Below are 17,833 nucleotides of genomic sequence, written 5' to 3'. Positions count from 1 at the left end.
GGCGTTCTGCGGGCTTCTGGAAACGCACACTCGAGGTGTTCCGTGCACAAAGGGAGGGCTGCAAATCGTTTAGCAACACAACTCTTCAAGGCTTTCCAAGTTTTGCGTCATAAAAAAGTATAGATGTCCATATGATTTCACGTAGCACGTCGTAAGAATGTCATAAAAGGTCATAAAAGGTACCGTACAGCATGCAATAGAAAGTAATGATGTATTACGTGTCAGAAACATATCGCAGTTTAGTATATCTTAAAATGTGGTAAATAGTGACAGTACAGTATAAAAGATCACTGTGTGTAGCATATCGTGATAATCTAGTTGGCCATAAAGATCTTATTACAAGTGTCGTCTGCTTAAAATGTTAAGTGTTGTCCCTGTAGGTTCGTCCCTACAATAAAACCACTTCTGATGTCATTTGTTCCACCGTTCACACAAACACATTAATAATAGAAACGTTTGTACGAGCGACGCGCATCGTTCTGAAGGACGATGACGCCAGTCGACCTCTTCAACATTCGCCCCGAAACCAAAACAATGGCAGAAATGTGTGACCGTCGGTTGCGACGGGTTCACCGCTGCTTTGCGACCCGGATGAAGTGGCGGCGCACGCGACGCTCGCCCCGGGGGCGGGCGGCCTCCGCGGGCCTCCAGAGCTCCGCGTGCCTCCACGATGGTAAATCGTTCAAATTAGCGGTGCCCGGTGACTTCCCAGAAGCCGTCATCGCCCGAGACGGATGCTATCCGCGACCACGGAGCGGTGGGTGGTCCCCCGCCGCGTCGAACCCGGGCAGACCTGAGTCCCGTCCAACTCCTGACGGACCCGCCGTGTGACGCTGGGGGAGGGGGGGGGAGCACTTGTTGGCGCTTCGTGGCACGTGTGGTTGGGAGAGAGGGAGAGAGAGAGTTTTGGGCCTCGCTACCCACGGCGCTCCGTCACGAATCCCGCCTGCTAATGACTACCAGCTCTGCAGGACCCGAGGCGGGAGGGGTTAAAGCCCAGCAATTGAGCGAATAATGAGTCGAATTAGGAGATTTAGGGGTGAGGTGGAAGGCGAAGGGGACGGGTGGTGCTGAATGAAAACCAGAGGTGGTCACCGCAAAGCTGCGGAGCGGCTGTGTGTCGGGGTGTAATGGCGGAGCAGGGGGGAGGAGGGGGTGGGAGGTGGGGGGGGATGCGATGGGGGCAGAAGACAGTGTGATGGAGCTCACTCCCCAGATTCTAATCAGGCAACAGAGTCCATCCACGTCCATCTCACAATCTGAAATACACAAAATAAATAAAACAAATGACTTTATTTCCTGAGCTCAGAGGTACTTCGGTTCTCTGCTGGTGGAACCTGTCACCTCCATATCAATATACTGTATACTGTTCAATTTAATATTGTTTTAGTTAGTTATGTAATAACATCGGTTACTTTTCAGATTCAGATAAATGGTAAAATGGTAAATTAAAATAAATGATGTTATTTGGCTGCAATATTAAACTTGAATGCATGCTTAATTATCAGTTAATAAAGTAATATTTGTATTTATACAAAAAAACAGTGCCTTATTTTATCTGGTAGGGACAGTGCACATTAATAAAACATTCCTGTAAATGCTTCAGTTAGAATAAGAGCTTATTTTTCATTTGTGGTCCCTCAACAAATGGTGCAAAGTCTGAAAACAGGTTATACATTTGAAGATTACTGCCATGCATTATTTACCCTACAAAGCAGGCAGAAACAACAACAAAAGCAAAGCAAAAAATATGAATGTAAGTAGTAAACTCATAGAATCCTGTCAAGTACTAACAAGGCTCATAGAAAACACACAGGAAGCAACATGAGTAGAAATAGTTGCCCTTTTCTCACAGACACATTTATAGATCAAATATTCATTTTGGCATCACAACCCACTAATAATATTACAGGAACAAATGTCCTCACCGTGAGGAAATAACCTCTCAATCAGAACTTTGTTCGTCTGTTTGCTGGATATTTATGCGAGAAATATTTCCATTTTGATCAAATAGTTGAAACACATAAAATGTGTTGTTCGGTTTTAAACCGAAGACTTTGGACCAATGGAAGGAAGACGTTGTTCATCAGTTTGACTTTCATTTCCTGGAGACGTCCATGGAGACGCCCTAGTAACACAATTTCCCCCCTCGGGTTTGAATAAAATATCCATTCAGAGGCTTGTTGGCCACTTATCAGCTTTATCTCGCGCAATATTCCCCTTTACTCACTTTGAGGCGGATTTGTTTGAGAATTCAGACACTTGCTGGTTGACCCAAGCAAAGGCCCGTCGGAGATTTTTCTGTTTCATTCCCTTAAACATCCAAAGCGCCCCGTCTTGGACAGTAGTTATTTTAAACTGTATTATTTCACTACATAAACACACGAGGCTGCATTGTCATCCGCAATTTCCAGTAAATTCCGTCCAAGACGGCCTCTCGGGCAGTATTTATTTCCACCCCTTTTTTTTCCCCTTTGATTGCACAAATGTACAAATGAAGCAATATTTGGTTCCTGTGGCCACGCAGTTAAACCCCCTCCCCCCTCCCTCCCCCCTCAAACCAAACCCTATTCAAGTTTATACACAATGCACAACATTGTTCAGAGAGACCAGGCGCTCTGAAGGAGTCTGGAAGCCTTTGAACGCCGCGGGACGAGTCACTCTGAGGTTGGACGTCTAAACATAAACTCCCACAGAGGAGTGACTCACGCAGGAGAGAGGAGGGGAGAACGAGACGACAGGTTTCTGTTCGCCGGCTTCGTCCCTGCAGCGGGGGGGAGACGGGCAGACGGGCTACTTCTCGGGGGAGGGGGGGAGGTCGGGAGGGGGGAGTCGGGGGGGTATGAGGAGACATCAGTGACGCTCAGCAGGTGTAATTATCCCAGAGAGCCGCAGCGTGAGCTGATTGTCTTCAGTCCTACGGGCCGAGTGGAAAGTGGCTCTTCAGGAAAAGACCTGGAGGCTCCAGCTCATCACCAACACTCAGGCTCTATTGTTGACTGAAGGAGTCCAACACACACACACACAATGATTGACCCAACCCCTAGTGGCAGGTTAAACACCCAAATGGTTCTGCCCCCCCCCCTCATCAGAGTGGACACTATTTAGAGACAATTGCCTTTGCAAGCTGATTGTCCTGCCTGTCGGATGAGCTCCTCTGACTTGTTGATTTGAGGGACGTTACCTGCTTCCTGATTGACTCAGTCGTGTCTGCAGCCAGAGAGACCTGAGTGGTCTCAGGGGTCCGGTAGACGATGGAGCGGCGCGCGTGTTGTTTGAGGTACAAGCGTGTGCATTGTACAAGAAGGAGAAGTGGTCAACACAAAATCAGCCATGTTGTTTTTGACGTGGAGTGGCATGTCAATCACAACGTAGCCCCGCCCTACAGCACGGCCTGCCTCCTGGTCTATTTGATTAATTTACTGAATGAATATTGCGCCGTATTGAAACTCGAGATGTAGAGTCATTTTCTAATATGCTTTTATAAATGACTTTTTGCAACTGGAAGAGTCGCCCCCTGCTGGCAGGCACAGAGTGAGCGTTATAAGACGCCTACATGTATCCTATAGTAATAATATTCATAGACAGGATTGTGACATGTTTACCTGTGGAAGGTCTCACATCGGCGACTAATGTTTTGCCGCCGATGTGACAAAGACCAACGAGAAATACAACGTTTTTTCATGCAGGGCGGAAAACGGTGCAAACCAGTTTTCTGCTCAATATAGATAAAATACTAACTTAAAAGCCGTTGTGATGCCAGCGCACCTCTACGGGACTAAGAGGTTTGTTCATGCTGAGTGAATAAAACCTTCTGAAGCGACAAGACAGGACAACACCACATATCATTCATGGCCATGTCCTTACGTTCTACAAGTTATTATTAACCCAGGACCCACAGCAAGAAACAGTCAAAGTCCATCTTCATGGGAACCACGCTGTGGAGAAGGGTTACGTTTCTTAGTTTAAAGGACACGCCCGGTGACTTTTAATACGATAAGAACCAAAACTAGTAGACACTGCTGTTGTTTTGTAAAATCAGCTTAATTTCATCCCTGTGTGCTTTAAAATCTGTAAAAATCTCATAAATAAGCCACGATATTGCGTGACATGTTTATTCATTACAACAATGAACACACACTGTAGCTTAAAATGCTCGCACACTGTCCAGATGCTGCAAACACTGCGTGACACGACGAATCTGCAGCTGGAAATAGTCTCCGTCAAAATGCAGATTTGTTTTAAGTAAGCTTTGCTTAATACTAAACTAGACTGTTTTTCTGTTACTTATCGATATACTTAGTTGATATAGAAAATGCAGAAGAGAAAGAGGTCGTGACATGCTAGGTCAAAGGTCAAACTATTGTGCTGAAACTGTTGAAACAAAATGTATAATTTGTCCGTTTTTTTTCAATAGCAGAATTAAGGGCGTTGCCTAAAAAAGGGGTTTTAATTCTCATTTTACTATATTTCTCAAAACGTCAATAAAACTGGAAGTACCTTGATTTTTTTTTTGTACTGCGAATAAAAGTGTTGAGTTTTTTTGAATGGCCGGGCCATTACAACGACTACACAACGGTTCTGACCAAGACGCACACTTTATTTCACTTCACTTCCTTTACTTTCACTTCATTTGGATTTACCTTTCACAATAAAAGCCATTGATAAAATATTACAGTGTAACTTTACCGAGGGAACTCAAATTCACTAAAATAAAACTATTCAAATCTTCTATGGAAAGAAGTTCTAGATTCAATGCGCTGCTTATTGGCGCTACTTTCTACAAGGCATTTTATATAATATAATATACATATATTTCCCTTTTTTTGTTTCTGAATAAATTACTCTTTGATAGATTTGTTTGTCCCGGTTAAAATGTGTGTGTTTCTTTTTAAGAACCATAAAAAGGTATTATAATATTTTCTAAATAAAAACAAGACAACTTTTTGAATTCACAATTTTTAATTCACGTCAACGCTGGATGAACTAATATTTCATTGGAACTGCATTTGTGTGCAAACCCTGATTCCTGTACAGAAAAACACAATATCGTCACACGGAGTGATTGGAGTCGACGTCATGATTAAAAGGCAGACGATCAGGATAGTCAAACAACGTGGACACTATCCGTTCTCCGATATATATATATTCTTTATCAACATACTTGTACACAACTGACACCAAGCAACAAAAAAAAAAAAACATTTAAAAAACAGTTTGAATTCTTTTAAATACTCCTGTGATTGAATTTTCCTGGAACAATGAAATTAACAGAGTTGTCCAAAGGAATGGAAACAACAACAACAACAAAAATCCGATACTTCAAACTGGCTCAAACACTTAAAGTCACTCTGCAAAAAATAAAAGTATATCAATAACAATTCGTCCCAGGTCGGGTATTTACAAACATCAAAGGTGAAGAACCAACCTGCCACGTTTCCATAAAGGCTCAAAAAAGTAGATTGTCATCAACAAGTCAAATACAAGAGTTCTTCTTTCTTATTCAGTTATTTCTCTCATTTAGTATTTTTGAGCCACAGAACTATAAAAAGGGCAAAATAACATGACAGCACTAGTAACACTCAGTAACTGCTTCGTTTTGATTTTCTGTCACTCACCGCGGCTTTTCTTCCTTCGGGGCAGAGCGCTCTAACCAAAACCACCGCCCGGCTCCAAACACCGATATTTAAACCCCGCGGAAATAAAAACTAAAAATAGCCCGCGATGACAGCGAATCTGACCATAATAACAACAATAATAACAATAATGATAATAATAATCATGGATAAAGATAGCAATAAATAGGGTTGGTGAAGTTTAAGTGCCGGTAGGTGTGGTGAAACACAAGACTGTGGGCGACAATTAAAGTGGGGAGAAAAGGGGGGAGAGAGGAGAGGGAGAGTGGAAGAGGGCCGGACCGCCGCGCGTAAAGTGACCGGCTGTCCGCTGGCCGGTCCTCCGCCGCTCCGTCCGGCCCTTCCCCGTACGCCGGGAAGGCCGTGAGTCCACGTCGCCCTCTGTTTTAGTCCGCTTCGAGAGGAGGGGGAGGTGGGGGGGGGGGAGAGAGTACATCACACCCCCGAAACATCAGTGTCTTGGTGAACAGCAAGTGCTCTATCGGACTGGTGGTGATGCTGGAGAGGGACGTCGAGGTCGGCGCCGGGTGGTGCTGGTCATTTCTCTTCTCGGAGGAGGCAACGTCAGTGTGCATCCTGAGGATTTATAGGATTGTAGAGCTCTCAAAAAGCCCCCCCCACCCCCCAGCTTCAACCATATGGGATCGATCAGCTGATCGGGAGACACATGGCGCTTCTGTGTATGTAAGTTGGAGGAATGGCAGCAATGGAACACCGCGTTGAAGGAGAGCATTTGGGGGCGGATGGTTGAAATGTTTTTTTCGGGAGGAAAACTTTCGTTCACAGTTACACAACCGTCTTTTCTGCTGAGGTAATTTCACTCCGCACATCAAGCGTTCACAGATGTCTTTCACTATTTAAGGGTCCGTCTTGTGATGTAAAGTGTTTTCAGCCTGATGGTTTCCTGACCGTCGCCTCGATTCATTTTCTCTTCCCTCCCTCTCTCTCTTTCTCTCTCTCTCTCGTGCGAGTCTCTACCTCTGGTAGTCGGCCTGCTCTCTGGGACTGGAGGAGGAGCTTCCGGGCCCCAGGGGGCCGCCGGGCCGGCCGTGCCCCTTGTCCTTGCCTTCCTCCTGGGCGACGTTGCTCCCCGAGGACGACGGGCCCGAGTTGGAGGCCGGGTGCTGGTTAGCCCCCGGTGCGCTCGCGCCGTTCCCCTCCGCCGACGGGTAGATCTCCTCGGTTCCGTCCTCGCTGGACTCCGGGTCCTCGGAGCCCGAGAGCAGCTCCTCTTCTCTGTACTCGCTGACGTCCACGCCCCCGCTGGCGGCGGCTCCCTCGCCCAGCTCCGTGAGGCGGCCGTGGTGCTTGACGTGGTAGCGCTGGTTCTGGAAGAACTTGATGATGGTGTGCTTGGGCAGGTCGAGCTGCGCCGACAGGGTGTGGATGGCCTCCTGGTCCGGGTACAGGCCGACGTCCTGGATGAAGCTCTGCAGGATGCCCAGGGCCTCCAGGGAGATCTGCAACCATAGAAACCAGCTGAACTACAAGAACCACCCCTTTCCGGGTCGCTGGTGACCAGAGCGGAGTGGAACAACGCGACGCACCTTAGTGCGCGATCGCGGCTTCTTGTTGCTCCCGCCGCCGGCGCCGGGCGGACCGCCGGCGCCGCCGCCCGCGGCCCCCGTGCCCGCGCTCTGTGACGCCTCCTCACTCGCCGGGGCGGACGACGACCGCTCCTCGCGCATCGGAGACAGCCGGGGCTCCTTCATCGGGGTCGGGGGCGGCCTGTGGTGCGCCTGGCGAGAAAAGCAGAAGAGCTGATCGATTAACGGGGCACAGTGACCCCTGATCAAGACCGATTCATTTAAAACCAGGATTTTCTACTCGTTCTACCTGAATCTCGTAGAATGCATTTGTGTTTCGGAGCATAATCTGCAGTGGACTTTGTATGATGCAACACATCCCACCAGTAACCTCTCCGGCACACAGTAGCCAGGGCTGCACACAGCGAGAACGAGTGGTTCACAGCTCACAGAGCGTCAAGGTCTGTCAACCTGCTGCAGTTATACCTTTGACCCGACGTGTGGAAGAGTCGTGCCAGTAAAACGCAAGACCACCCGCCTGCCAGAAAGTCTCTCATTTAAAAACTTGACCCCCGATCATCACTACTTAACCAGCCCAAACACCTCGGAGGGACCGAGAGCAGAGGGACAGAGGCCAGAGGAATGCGATCGTTTTGGCTCAGATCTGCTGAGGAATGCTAAATTTAGAGAGGAAAAGTTGCCCGGATCACCTAAATTGTTTAAATACTAAATCAAAACTTTTGCAAGATTGCAACAGTGTTATTCTAGAAATGCCTTCGTCCTCTTGAAGAAAAAAAATCAAAAAGTTGCATTAATATTTGCAAATTCATTCAAAGTTTTTCACCCTTATTTAGCATTTTATTGCTAATATTTTCACTGAAGTTTGTTCCATAAATCAGGTGCAGAGATACAAAAAGAGATTTTTAAGCTTTGCTAAACAGTGAACAAAAAATGTGCATCCGAACCCTCAGTATATTCGAGTATCATCTGCTTAGTTAGAAGGAACTATTTGGTGCTACCGGTAACATGTTTGAGTTTGAACAGAAAAGGCTCTAGAATCGATCCTTGAGGAACTCCAGCCAGCATGTTTGTGTTTGTTTAGACACTTTAGAATCATCCACGGGCGAAAGATGTATAATTGAACATTGTGAAATTATTACTTGTTGTTATTTGCGTCCTTCAATGTTTACACTCAAAAAATATTGACTTTTAGCAATTCCTTCGTAAAGAGCCCGCGTCGACTTTCTGTCGCGGACGGCGTGAAGGCCGTCCTTCAACGGGGTGAAGTGTTGGGAGGGAAGCGGGGGCCCTTGGGCTTGTTTGTCAGAAGGTAGAGCCTGTTGTGAGAGCGTTGCGGTCGTGTCCCGCCCGCTCTCTTTAAGAGCAGGGAGGGGCCTCCCCGCTGGAATGCCCAGCTATAAATCTGTGGCGCATTAAAATTAAAGGACCCACATAAAGATAATAGTCATTCGCTTTTCTCTCCCTGCTCTTCAATAATAACAGGGTATTACTTAAATAATACTGCAGGGCAGGCCAGACCATGAAATTGCTGCGATTTCATTCGCTTCAGGAGTGAGGGGGGGTGGGGGGGGGACCAATTTACAGGAATTCTGTGTGTTTTTCCCTTTTTTTTTTGTCATTTCTTCTCCCTCCCTCCCCCATTTATTCTGGGTTTGTTTTTTTTCACACAAACTGACCTTTTCACATATTGAGAAAGACTAAGAATGCCGGAAAAAGCAACAACAAAGACATTGAGACGGAAGTAAATAAATAAAAAGTGCACCCTCGTCCCGAACGGGGACCACACAGCCACAAGCAGCCCCGTACAAACTCACAGAGATGCTTAATAACTAAATTGAGGGTAAATAATGGAGGGGATGGCAAAAACCCAGCGTCTCCCCACCTCCACCCACAGACCTTGTAGTTTCCATGCTTATGTGGGCCGGCGGCGGGGACTCTTGGATCACACACAGACACACACACACACACACACACACACACACGCATGCAACAATGGGGAGTCTGGTCTCCCTCATGCACTAATGATGATGTTGGCGAGCAGAGGCAAACGCACGAGGCCGGTCGGCGGCGCGTCTCCATCTTCTTTTCCTCCGCTCACACTCTCCTTTTGCCTTTTTGGTTTCTTCGTCTGTTTGGTGTCTTTTGCCTCCTCTTGTTCTGTGCGTTCCCCTCCCTCCCTGCTCCCTCCCCTCTCCGCCTTCCCTCCCCCCCGGGTCTAATGCACCAGGACCCTAATGAAGTGGGCCTCTGCCAAGCCAAAATGACTCCGCATCCAAATCAGCTCTGGACCGGTGGATGCCAGGATCTCCCGCCTCCTCCGTCTCCCCCCCCACCTCCTTCTCAGTGCTGCCTCCTCCCGTTTGCAGCTCCCGGCCTTCTACGCCTTCAGCCCCCTGCCTCCACCTCCTGTATCTACTTAGCTCTTTGACCTCCTCCCTTCTCTAACTAACAATATCTGCTGTGAACTGATTTACAAAACTGGATTTAGTTAAAGCGAAACTTTATTTTGTGATTTCTTCAGAATAAGCGGCAATTTGATTCTAGAAAATCAATCCGTGGGTGGATTTTGGTGCATTAACGCTGCCTAAATAGCTAAAAACGCTTTCTATACGTTGTCACAGGAAGCACTGACTGTGGTTACTGTCTTTGTGGAGCACAAAACGCAGGTGAAATGTCATGGAAGGGAGACTTGCAACCTGCTGACAAATACGGAGAAAACGTAACTGTCCCGACCGCCTCCTCAGAGAGTAAATAACCAAAAGAAATAATCACTGTCATCCAAAAGGACCTGTAGGACTTCCGCCGCCCCATCGAAGGTCTCTCTCTCTCTCTCTCTCTCTCTCTCTCTCTCTCTCTCCCTCCCTCTGAGTGCACTGCAGCAAAATGAAGAGTTTTCTTTTTAAACGTAAATCAAGGCAAATTATGACTGAAAACTATGAAAGAATTATAGAACGTGAAATATTCATCTTCTCCTTGATGAGCGCTGGTCCTCCAGGGCCCCCAACTGTCTGTGTGTGTGGGGGGGGGGGGGGGGGGGGGAGTCTATGACCACCAGAGACGCCATTAACACACAGATAAATATGTAATGAAGGAAAAATCACTTTTCTGTTAGTTTTGTGCATGACTTCACATTTCTTGTTAATCTGTGTTTTTTCTTATTTTCTCTTTCTCCGTCTCACTCGTGTTCGAGCAAATGTCTCTACTTCTGTCCGTCTCCGTCTGTCCGTCTCCGTCTCGGCTGCTTCCTCTCAGAAGTGAATGAATGGATATTAACAAATCGCAGCACTGAAGAACTCCCCAAATGTTAAATGAATATTTCTCTGGGAAATAGCAGCAAATGATTGACCGTCACAATGAGGACGAACTTCATACTTTGTGACCGACAATCCGTCTTCCTATTGATAATTAATGATTCCATTGAACCATTCAATGGTGCGCTTGCACAACCTTTCCTTCCATTGTAAAACCCGTCTGATCTGGGTTTTAATGTTATTGTGTCCCCGTTTGTTTATGGCAGAAGAACATGAAGTTCTGTCGTGTTTTCTCTCCGCCTTTAGTTAATCAGCGGGGCTTTGCTCTGTTTTGGATCACATTTCTAATGACGTAACCCTCAAAGTCTGCCAGTATTCTAAATGTTTCTCATTATTAACGAATCCCAACTGAACGACCGAAACCAACAAGAGTGCTACGCTGACGTCCAACTGCAGACGAGGGACCTCAGAGCGGATTTCGTTAAAAAAGCAAAAAGAAGTGACGTGTTTTCCCCCCCATACGGTTCTATGGCATTATTAGCTAATTATAACAAAACATACGGTGTTAATACATAATGATGGTCTCTCTTAAACCTCTATGTTACTATGAAAACATTTAAATAAATAAAAAACTACATGGACCTCTGTGTCTTTGTGGAAGTGTGACTCACACCTGAAGAGAGCCGAGCATCTCGCAGGTGATGACGGGAGCAATTTGTTGCTCCTTCGACGTTAAACGCTTTTGCTTTGTGATGCCGGTGAAGCACCTTTTGATTGAAGTGAGACACAAATAAGAGGAAGAGGACCAGGAGGAGGAGGAAGAGGAGGAGGTGGAGGAGGAGGAGGGAGGAGGAGGCAGTTGTTTTCACGTCTTGTTCTAGTCCACCACTCAAGGGGTCTCAGCCTCGGTGAGCGGTCATGTACACACACACACACACACACACACACACACACACACATAAACAACCCCTTGACTTGCAGCAGAAATCAATTTAGCAAAAACAATAAAGAAATTATTTATAAGGGCAGACTCTGCCAAATTAGCCGTGGGACGCACTTAACCGCTGAAGCCGTATGAACGAAGGGCTGTGGGGCGAGCAGCGGGGCCGATGTACACACACGCAAGACACGCACACACCTGCACACTTGATAAGACACACAGTCAGCGAGCTCCCCAGGTGCAGAAAGCGCGTCGCGCTGCCAAAACGCTCACGTTCGTTGATTTATTTTTTTTGTCACGTGACGTCTCGTCGTCCACAACGCGAAGGGGTCCTCACGCTACCAACTGTCAGCGCGGGCGCAACGTGTGGCGGATGGGACACACGTGTGGTCTGTGGTGGCAGGCTGGCTGGAGCCTGAGGTTTGGTGGTGGCGGTGGGGGGGTGAGGGAGGGGTGGATGGGGGAGGCGGCGGAGGGGAGCGGGTGGGAGTCTGAAGACAGCAACACACCTCATTTCCCATTAATAAATCACCAGTATTTCACCACAGTCGGTCTCTGGAGGTGGGTGGTGGGTGGTGGGGGGCGGTGTTTGTTGGGGGGGGGGGGGTTACAGCATGGTGGTTTTGAGGGTGTGCTGTATTTTGAGTCGTTGCTGCGTGAGAGGAGCAGAGGAATGTGCTTATGGAGCCACCACCGCTTCCTCCCAGTCTTCCCATCGGCCTGTATAGGACTTTATCGGAGTCCTGAATGCAGAGAGAGGAAAGGATGGGCTCGGAGGCGGAGCTGGAGGCGGAGCTGGAGCTGGAGGCGGAGCTGGAGCTGGAGGTGGAGCTGGGCACCATAGCATTCGTGGTAAAATGCTAAATGCAAAGCCTGTTTTTGATTAATGGCGTATGGTGTGTGTGCCATATGTGAGATATAATAGCTGTGCATTGGGGCGGACGAGGGCTCTAACTGGTGTGTTTGAGCAACAACTGCATTCAGTTTGTCTGACCTGTCTGTCATAAACGTGTAATGAAAGAGTCATAGAAATGCTATAAACGGGATTTGTGCAGCGCGTGCATTCGAGGCCTAAAGTGTCAGTGAGCGCGTTCACAGTCGTTCACAGTTATTAAATAAAAAAACAGACATTTTATTTTAATCTGATCAGCATAGTTTTTAACCCTGAAATTGGGGCCGTGTGCATAAAACCTCCAATCATCCAAATACAGTGACCTGAACTTCATCTTGTCTTCTACTTAATAGCAGATAACAGACACCGTTTACTCTTCCGTCCACTGGGACACACACACACACACACGACACAAACATCGTATCTGGTTTCTAATCAGCACTTGACGGGAACTACAACTTTACTGGAACCAGTTGCTAGGATACCAGTAAAGAGGAAAATGACCAGCCGACGTGGCGAATCACCCGCTGCAGCGCTTCTTTTGTTATTTGGCTTTGGCTTGTCTCAAAATGGCGAATTGACTACCAAGGAGATCTGGTAAGAATAAGTGCCCAGGATACTCGTACATGGTGGGGAAGTGAGAAACGGTGTTTACGGCCAATTTCAACGGATGTAAACATTGTGAGCTGGGGTGACGTGTGCAGGAAATCTGTTTCCAATGCGAGAGCCGGACGTGCATTTTGAAGCCAGGTGTTACAAACGCCTGGACTTGGACACATGAGGCGCACGAGGACACATCTGGTCCTTACCTGCGCCTCCTGCGGCAGGTGGAGGACGGTGTGCATCCTCTCCGAGTGATGGTGTCTGGACTCCTCCTCGTACGAGAGGTCTCTGTCGGTCTGCGGCAGCGTCAGAAACCTCCGGATGGTGCACAAGTTCTCCCACAGGGTGCGGTTCTCCGGGCTCGGGTTCTCCTTCCACCGGAGCAGCTCACACAGCCAGCCCTGGAGACGGAAGGTGGGGGTTAGACACAGACGAGGAGGGAGAGGGACACTTTAATCCATTGGTTTTTGGTTTGTGGACTGCGGTTCTGGAGCCTCGAGTTCAGTATTTTCACCGCCGCTCTCTGGGATTCCGGCTGCCGTCTTTCTTTTTTTTTGTTGCAAAAAGTGAACAAAAGTGCGTGTATTTGGACTGCTCAGGAATGGTGCTGTAACATCCTGTCAATCACAGTAAGCCCCGCCCTGAGGCACTCCCTGCTTTATGGTCTGTTTTACTCCAAATGGATCATTGACTTACTAAATGAACATGATGCTGTATTGAAGAAGACTGGAGATCGAGACCATAAACTCATGTTCATGAATCATTTTCTCACAGACTTCTTGTTGCATTAGAGAGAATCTACTTTTTGGAACTTCTCTCTGCTGCCGGTGATTCACTCGAGTTTCCTTATTATTTCCAGTCTTCACGCTAACCACCCTTGTATTTCCTGTTTTACGAAACATTGTGTTAATGTTCTCCAGCTGTGCAGCCAAAGAATCAGCGCCTCTCAGCTACTGGCAGTGACACTGGTTAAAGGAGGAGGATGACGAAGACCACGGGAGGAAGGAGAAATTACAATATAAAGATATACAGAGAAACGTCAGCGTGCAGGAAGATATTTAGCAATAGAGTTGTAAGTTAGAAATGTGCAGAGTGTGCAAGGTAAGTGCAGGAGGGGAAGGCGGGGGCGACGGGGGGGGATTCAATTATATCTGCTAGACTGGTTCAGTTTGTGACACCAGCTGTCGTGTTCAACCAGCCACCTCGGGCAGCATGCACCGCTAATAGCCCGATCATCTCCCTCTTCCTCCCGCTCCGTCCTTCTGGCCAGCTGCAGCAGATGGGTGCACTGAGCCGTGACCCTCAGCCACCCCCAGACCCGCCGACCCCGGGGGAACCTCGCCGAGTGCACACAAACCAGCACACGCGTGTGTGTGCCGTACACACGATGCATACGTGCCTCCGCATCTCACGCTTACCCCCCCCCGGGACTCAAGGCCACGCGATAGAATGGACCACATCCATAGAGTCCAAGAGTGTTTGGAACCATTAAGTGTTTTAATTTGTTTTAAAGCAGCAGAGGAGAGAGGCCGCATGGTGCCATTCTTAAAATAACCAGTTTTTAGGGACCCACAGCTGGATCGGGATATACAGTTATCCAATGGAGACACTTTACAACCCTCTCAGGAAGGGAGAAGAACCGTAATGGTTTATATTGAGCTCACAATATACAAAATATATCTGGCTCGCAGAGGATTGAAAAATGTAAAAAAAATGTAAAAAAAATGTTACCCAGAAGAAAAGTATAGTTCGTATTATTTCTATAGAATTTTTAATTTTTTTTAAAAGAAGAAAAGCGCCTTCATTCAACGGCTCCTGCAAAAAAACACCGATCCAGAGCTCCTCGCCCCGACTGATGTGCACAACGTGGCAGCGCTCCAGCTTCGCTATCCGCAGAAGTGTGTTTTGGCTGCGAAAGAACACCGTTTTGTGGTTTGAGCCCCCCGCCCCCCGTCCCCCATAACAGTGCTCCCCTCACCTGGCTCTTGTTGGCCGCCACCTTGGCGAACAGAGCTTGAGACACTTTGGCTCTCTTCATCTCCTGCTGGATTTCGTCGTAGATGCCCGACGTGATGTTGACCAGCGACTCCAGCTTCAGCGGGAGGTCAGAGGTCGGGCCCGGCGGCTTGGGCTGGAGAGAGAGGGAGGGGGGGGGGTTCCGATCAGGTAAACGGCGATGACAGGAAGCTCGTGGAGCCTCGTGCATATTGAGAGTAGCAATGCAAACATGTCAGCTGACGGGGCCAGACGTGCTCCCCGCGCCCGCACATCTGCTACGCACGTCTCCACACGAATCCTGTTTACAGATCAAAGTCATTACGTCCTCCTCGCGCGTCTCTCTTCGTTGTTTCCGTCTGAGCGAACACGCGTCGGCTCTCGGAGAGCTCGTGCGCGCCGCGTTTGAAGCGGCGACGTGTGCAGACGGGCCGGCTTACATTCCCTCAGCGTAAACAAGGCTGAGATTATTTTACATAGACATAATAAGAATAGCCGACAAATGGTCGGGTGGTCATCTGCGCTGACATCAGGGGGGGGGGGGGCGTCTTATCGCCGAATGGTTTCGTGCACGTGCAAAGAAACGTCCAAACAGCCCATAATGTCCTTTATGTTTACGACGCGCTCCGCCGACGGAGCTGAAGGAGCCTTTTTTCATCACAAACGGGAGCCGCTCGAGGTTTTCGGGGGAGGCGAGAGTTGACGGTGGCGGATCACTCACCGAGTTGGAGATCTTAGTCTTGTTCTTCCAGATGGAGGCCCAGGTATCGGGGGTTATCTGGTCATCCAGGCCCCTCTCCCACACTTTCTATGCACACACACACACACACACACACACAATCAGATCGCAATGATTACACTTCCACCCCATAATTAGAAACATTCCTACATTTCAAAGTATTCGGAGTGGAGCGGCGGACCGACCTGTGGGAGGCGCGGCGGGCCGGGGTTGGAGGAGTTGGAGGCGGGCAGCCCCACTGACGGGTTCATGGTGCGCTCCCTCTCCTCCTGGTAGATCCGGTCCCTCTCGCTCTCGGCCAGGTTGAGGAAGTTCTGCATGGCTTTCAGATTCACCAGCAGAGACTGCGAGGCCGTGCGAGGGTCCTCCTCCTTCCGCAGGATCTCCGACAGCAGCCCCTGGACAGGGAGGACACGCACGGAGACACATTCACGCACTAACGCCTTCGTTACAGACTCACAAACCAACAGATGTGTTTGCAGTTGTTGCTGATTGTTAATGAAAGTTTATGAGCTTAGATGCATGATGTCATCATTACACTAAAAGTCTTTCAAAGACAATTATCATTGTCTGTTGTTTTAAAGTATAATAAGAATAATATTCTGAACAGGTTAAGCAGAAATATGACCCCTTATACTATGACATATTATATCATTATCCTACTTCACTGCATTCATGTAAAAGTCATTTCTATATGGGTTAATATGCTGCATTCATTCTTCACCGATTATTGGTTTATAAAAAAATTCATGACAAACGTCGTCACAATTGGCCAAAGTGACCTTCACAATGACACCAAACTTCAAAATCATGACAAAAGACATTCAAAACAGCTACAATAGATTAAAGAAAAAGCAGGAAATGCACTCGATTAATTAACTGTCAACTGTGCGGTCATTTGAAACAATAACAAAACATCTTTCTTATCTAATATCTTATATCTAATAAGCTTATTTTGTGACCTGTAAAGAAACATAAGATGTCAAATACAAGTACGGCGTTCAGTCTTTCCCTTATTGTGGATCAGAACATAATAACCTATGTAGGGTAAGTAAAGGTAGATGTCCTTCCTATTTTCAGCAGTTCTTAAAGCTGAAAACGATGAACCTCAGATAAACATTATTAGCACACGGGTTGGATGCTCACACCAACACGCACACTTATACCCACACACGCATGCAAAAACACAACTGGCCTCTACACCGACAGTCTATGAGCCGCCTCCATTACACCGGTCTAATGGGCCGCGCGCTAACCGGCGCAGCGCGGCCTGAATGCATCAGGTGCCTGTGCCGCTGCGGGGGCGGGGCGGGGCGGGGCGGGGGGGACGCAGTGACCCGACGCGCTACCCTGCATCGCTTCCGCTAATCCCCCTGAAAACACCGCCAGGTGGGTGACAAACGCCGCGTGAGAAGTCGGTGCCTGTAAGCTGTCGCTAAGAGCTATCGAGACCCGCAGGTCGATCTACGCCTGTCTCCTCTGCCTCTGATCATTTACACTTTCCAGAGCGTCTCCTAACTTTTCTTGACCACAGTCTGTCCTGTTTTCCTACCTGTGTGCGGTTGAAAGCCACACGGGCGAACACGGCCTGGGAGACACTAGCTCTCTTCAGCTCGTCTCTGACCTGCTGGTAGATTTCGCAGGAGACCTCGGCGGCCGACGGGTTGTTCCCGGGATGCTCGCCGCCGCCGGCTTTGGACGAACCCCGAGGGATTGGCGGGTGGTTGAGGAACTGCTGGTTGATGGCCTGTGGGTGCTGATGGGCCAGCAGGCGGCTTACGGCCAGCTGCTGGTTGATGAGGTGGGCCATGGCGAGCTGCTGGCGCACCAGCTGCGGGGAGAGTTGAGGGGAGAGCAGCCCGCCGGGGCCCAGCAGGGGCTGCATGGAGCCGGGCGGCGGCGGCGGAGGAGGAGGCCCCTGGCCCGTGCGGAGGGGAGGGCTGTGGTGGTGGGGGCCGTGGGGCGAGGGCTGTTGCTGGGGCGGGGGAGGCTGCTGCGGCGGCGGCGGCGGCTGCTGGGAGGGCGCCTGCGGGTCCCCGGAACCCGCCTTGAGGAGGGGGCCGCCGCCGCCGCCTCCCAGGTGAGCGAGCTGGGAAAGGCCGGGCAGGTGAGGGGGAGGAGGTCTCTGGCCCAGCACGCAGAAGTCCGCCATGTTGTCTCTCTCTACTGGAGAGGAGACGAGACGGGTGAGCGCGGCGGAGCGAACGCCGTTAGAGGAGCGCGGCGCCGG

The 17,833-nt window shown here is 48.9% G+C and overlaps 1 protein-coding gene across 6 annotated transcripts in view; it reads right to left on the bottom strand.

The window, feature by feature from the left end:
• Nucleotides 1-4,943: 4,943 nt before the first annotated feature.
• satb2 (SATB homeobox 2) overlaps nt 4,944-17,833 on the bottom strand; it is a 33,143-nt gene continuing 20,253 nt past the window's right edge. The window contains exons 8-14 of one of the 6 annotated variants that reach the window (XM_040202086.2): nt 17,156-17,769; nt 15,789-16,001; nt 15,586-15,672; nt 14,848-15,000; nt 13,076-13,270; nt 7,184-7,396; nt 4,944-7,096 (exon numbers count right to left, since the gene is read on the bottom strand). In XM_040202086.2, the coding sequence (XP_040058020.2) occupies nt 6,611-7,096; nt 7,184-7,396; nt 13,076-13,270; nt 14,848-15,000; nt 15,586-15,672; nt 15,789-16,001; nt 17,156-17,769 (1,961 nt within the window). In that variant the 3' untranslated portion in view covers nt 4,944-6,610. The remainder of the gene's footprint in view (nt 7,097-7,183; nt 7,397-13,075; nt 13,271-14,847; nt 15,001-15,585; nt 15,673-15,788; nt 16,002-17,155; nt 17,770-17,833) is intronic. The other 5 variants (XM_078090546.1, XM_078090548.1, XM_078090549.1 and 2 more) reach the window with 5 other exon arrangements.

The sequence above is a fragment of the Gasterosteus aculeatus genome, chromosome 16 (assembly GCF_964276395.1).
Source record: "Gasterosteus aculeatus chromosome 16, fGasAcu3.hap1.1, whole genome shotgun sequence".
Lineage (NCBI taxonomy): Eukaryota > Metazoa > Chordata > Actinopteri > Perciformes > Gasterosteidae > Gasterosteus > Gasterosteus aculeatus.
This window is presented reverse-complemented; position numbering and strand designations above follow the sequence as displayed.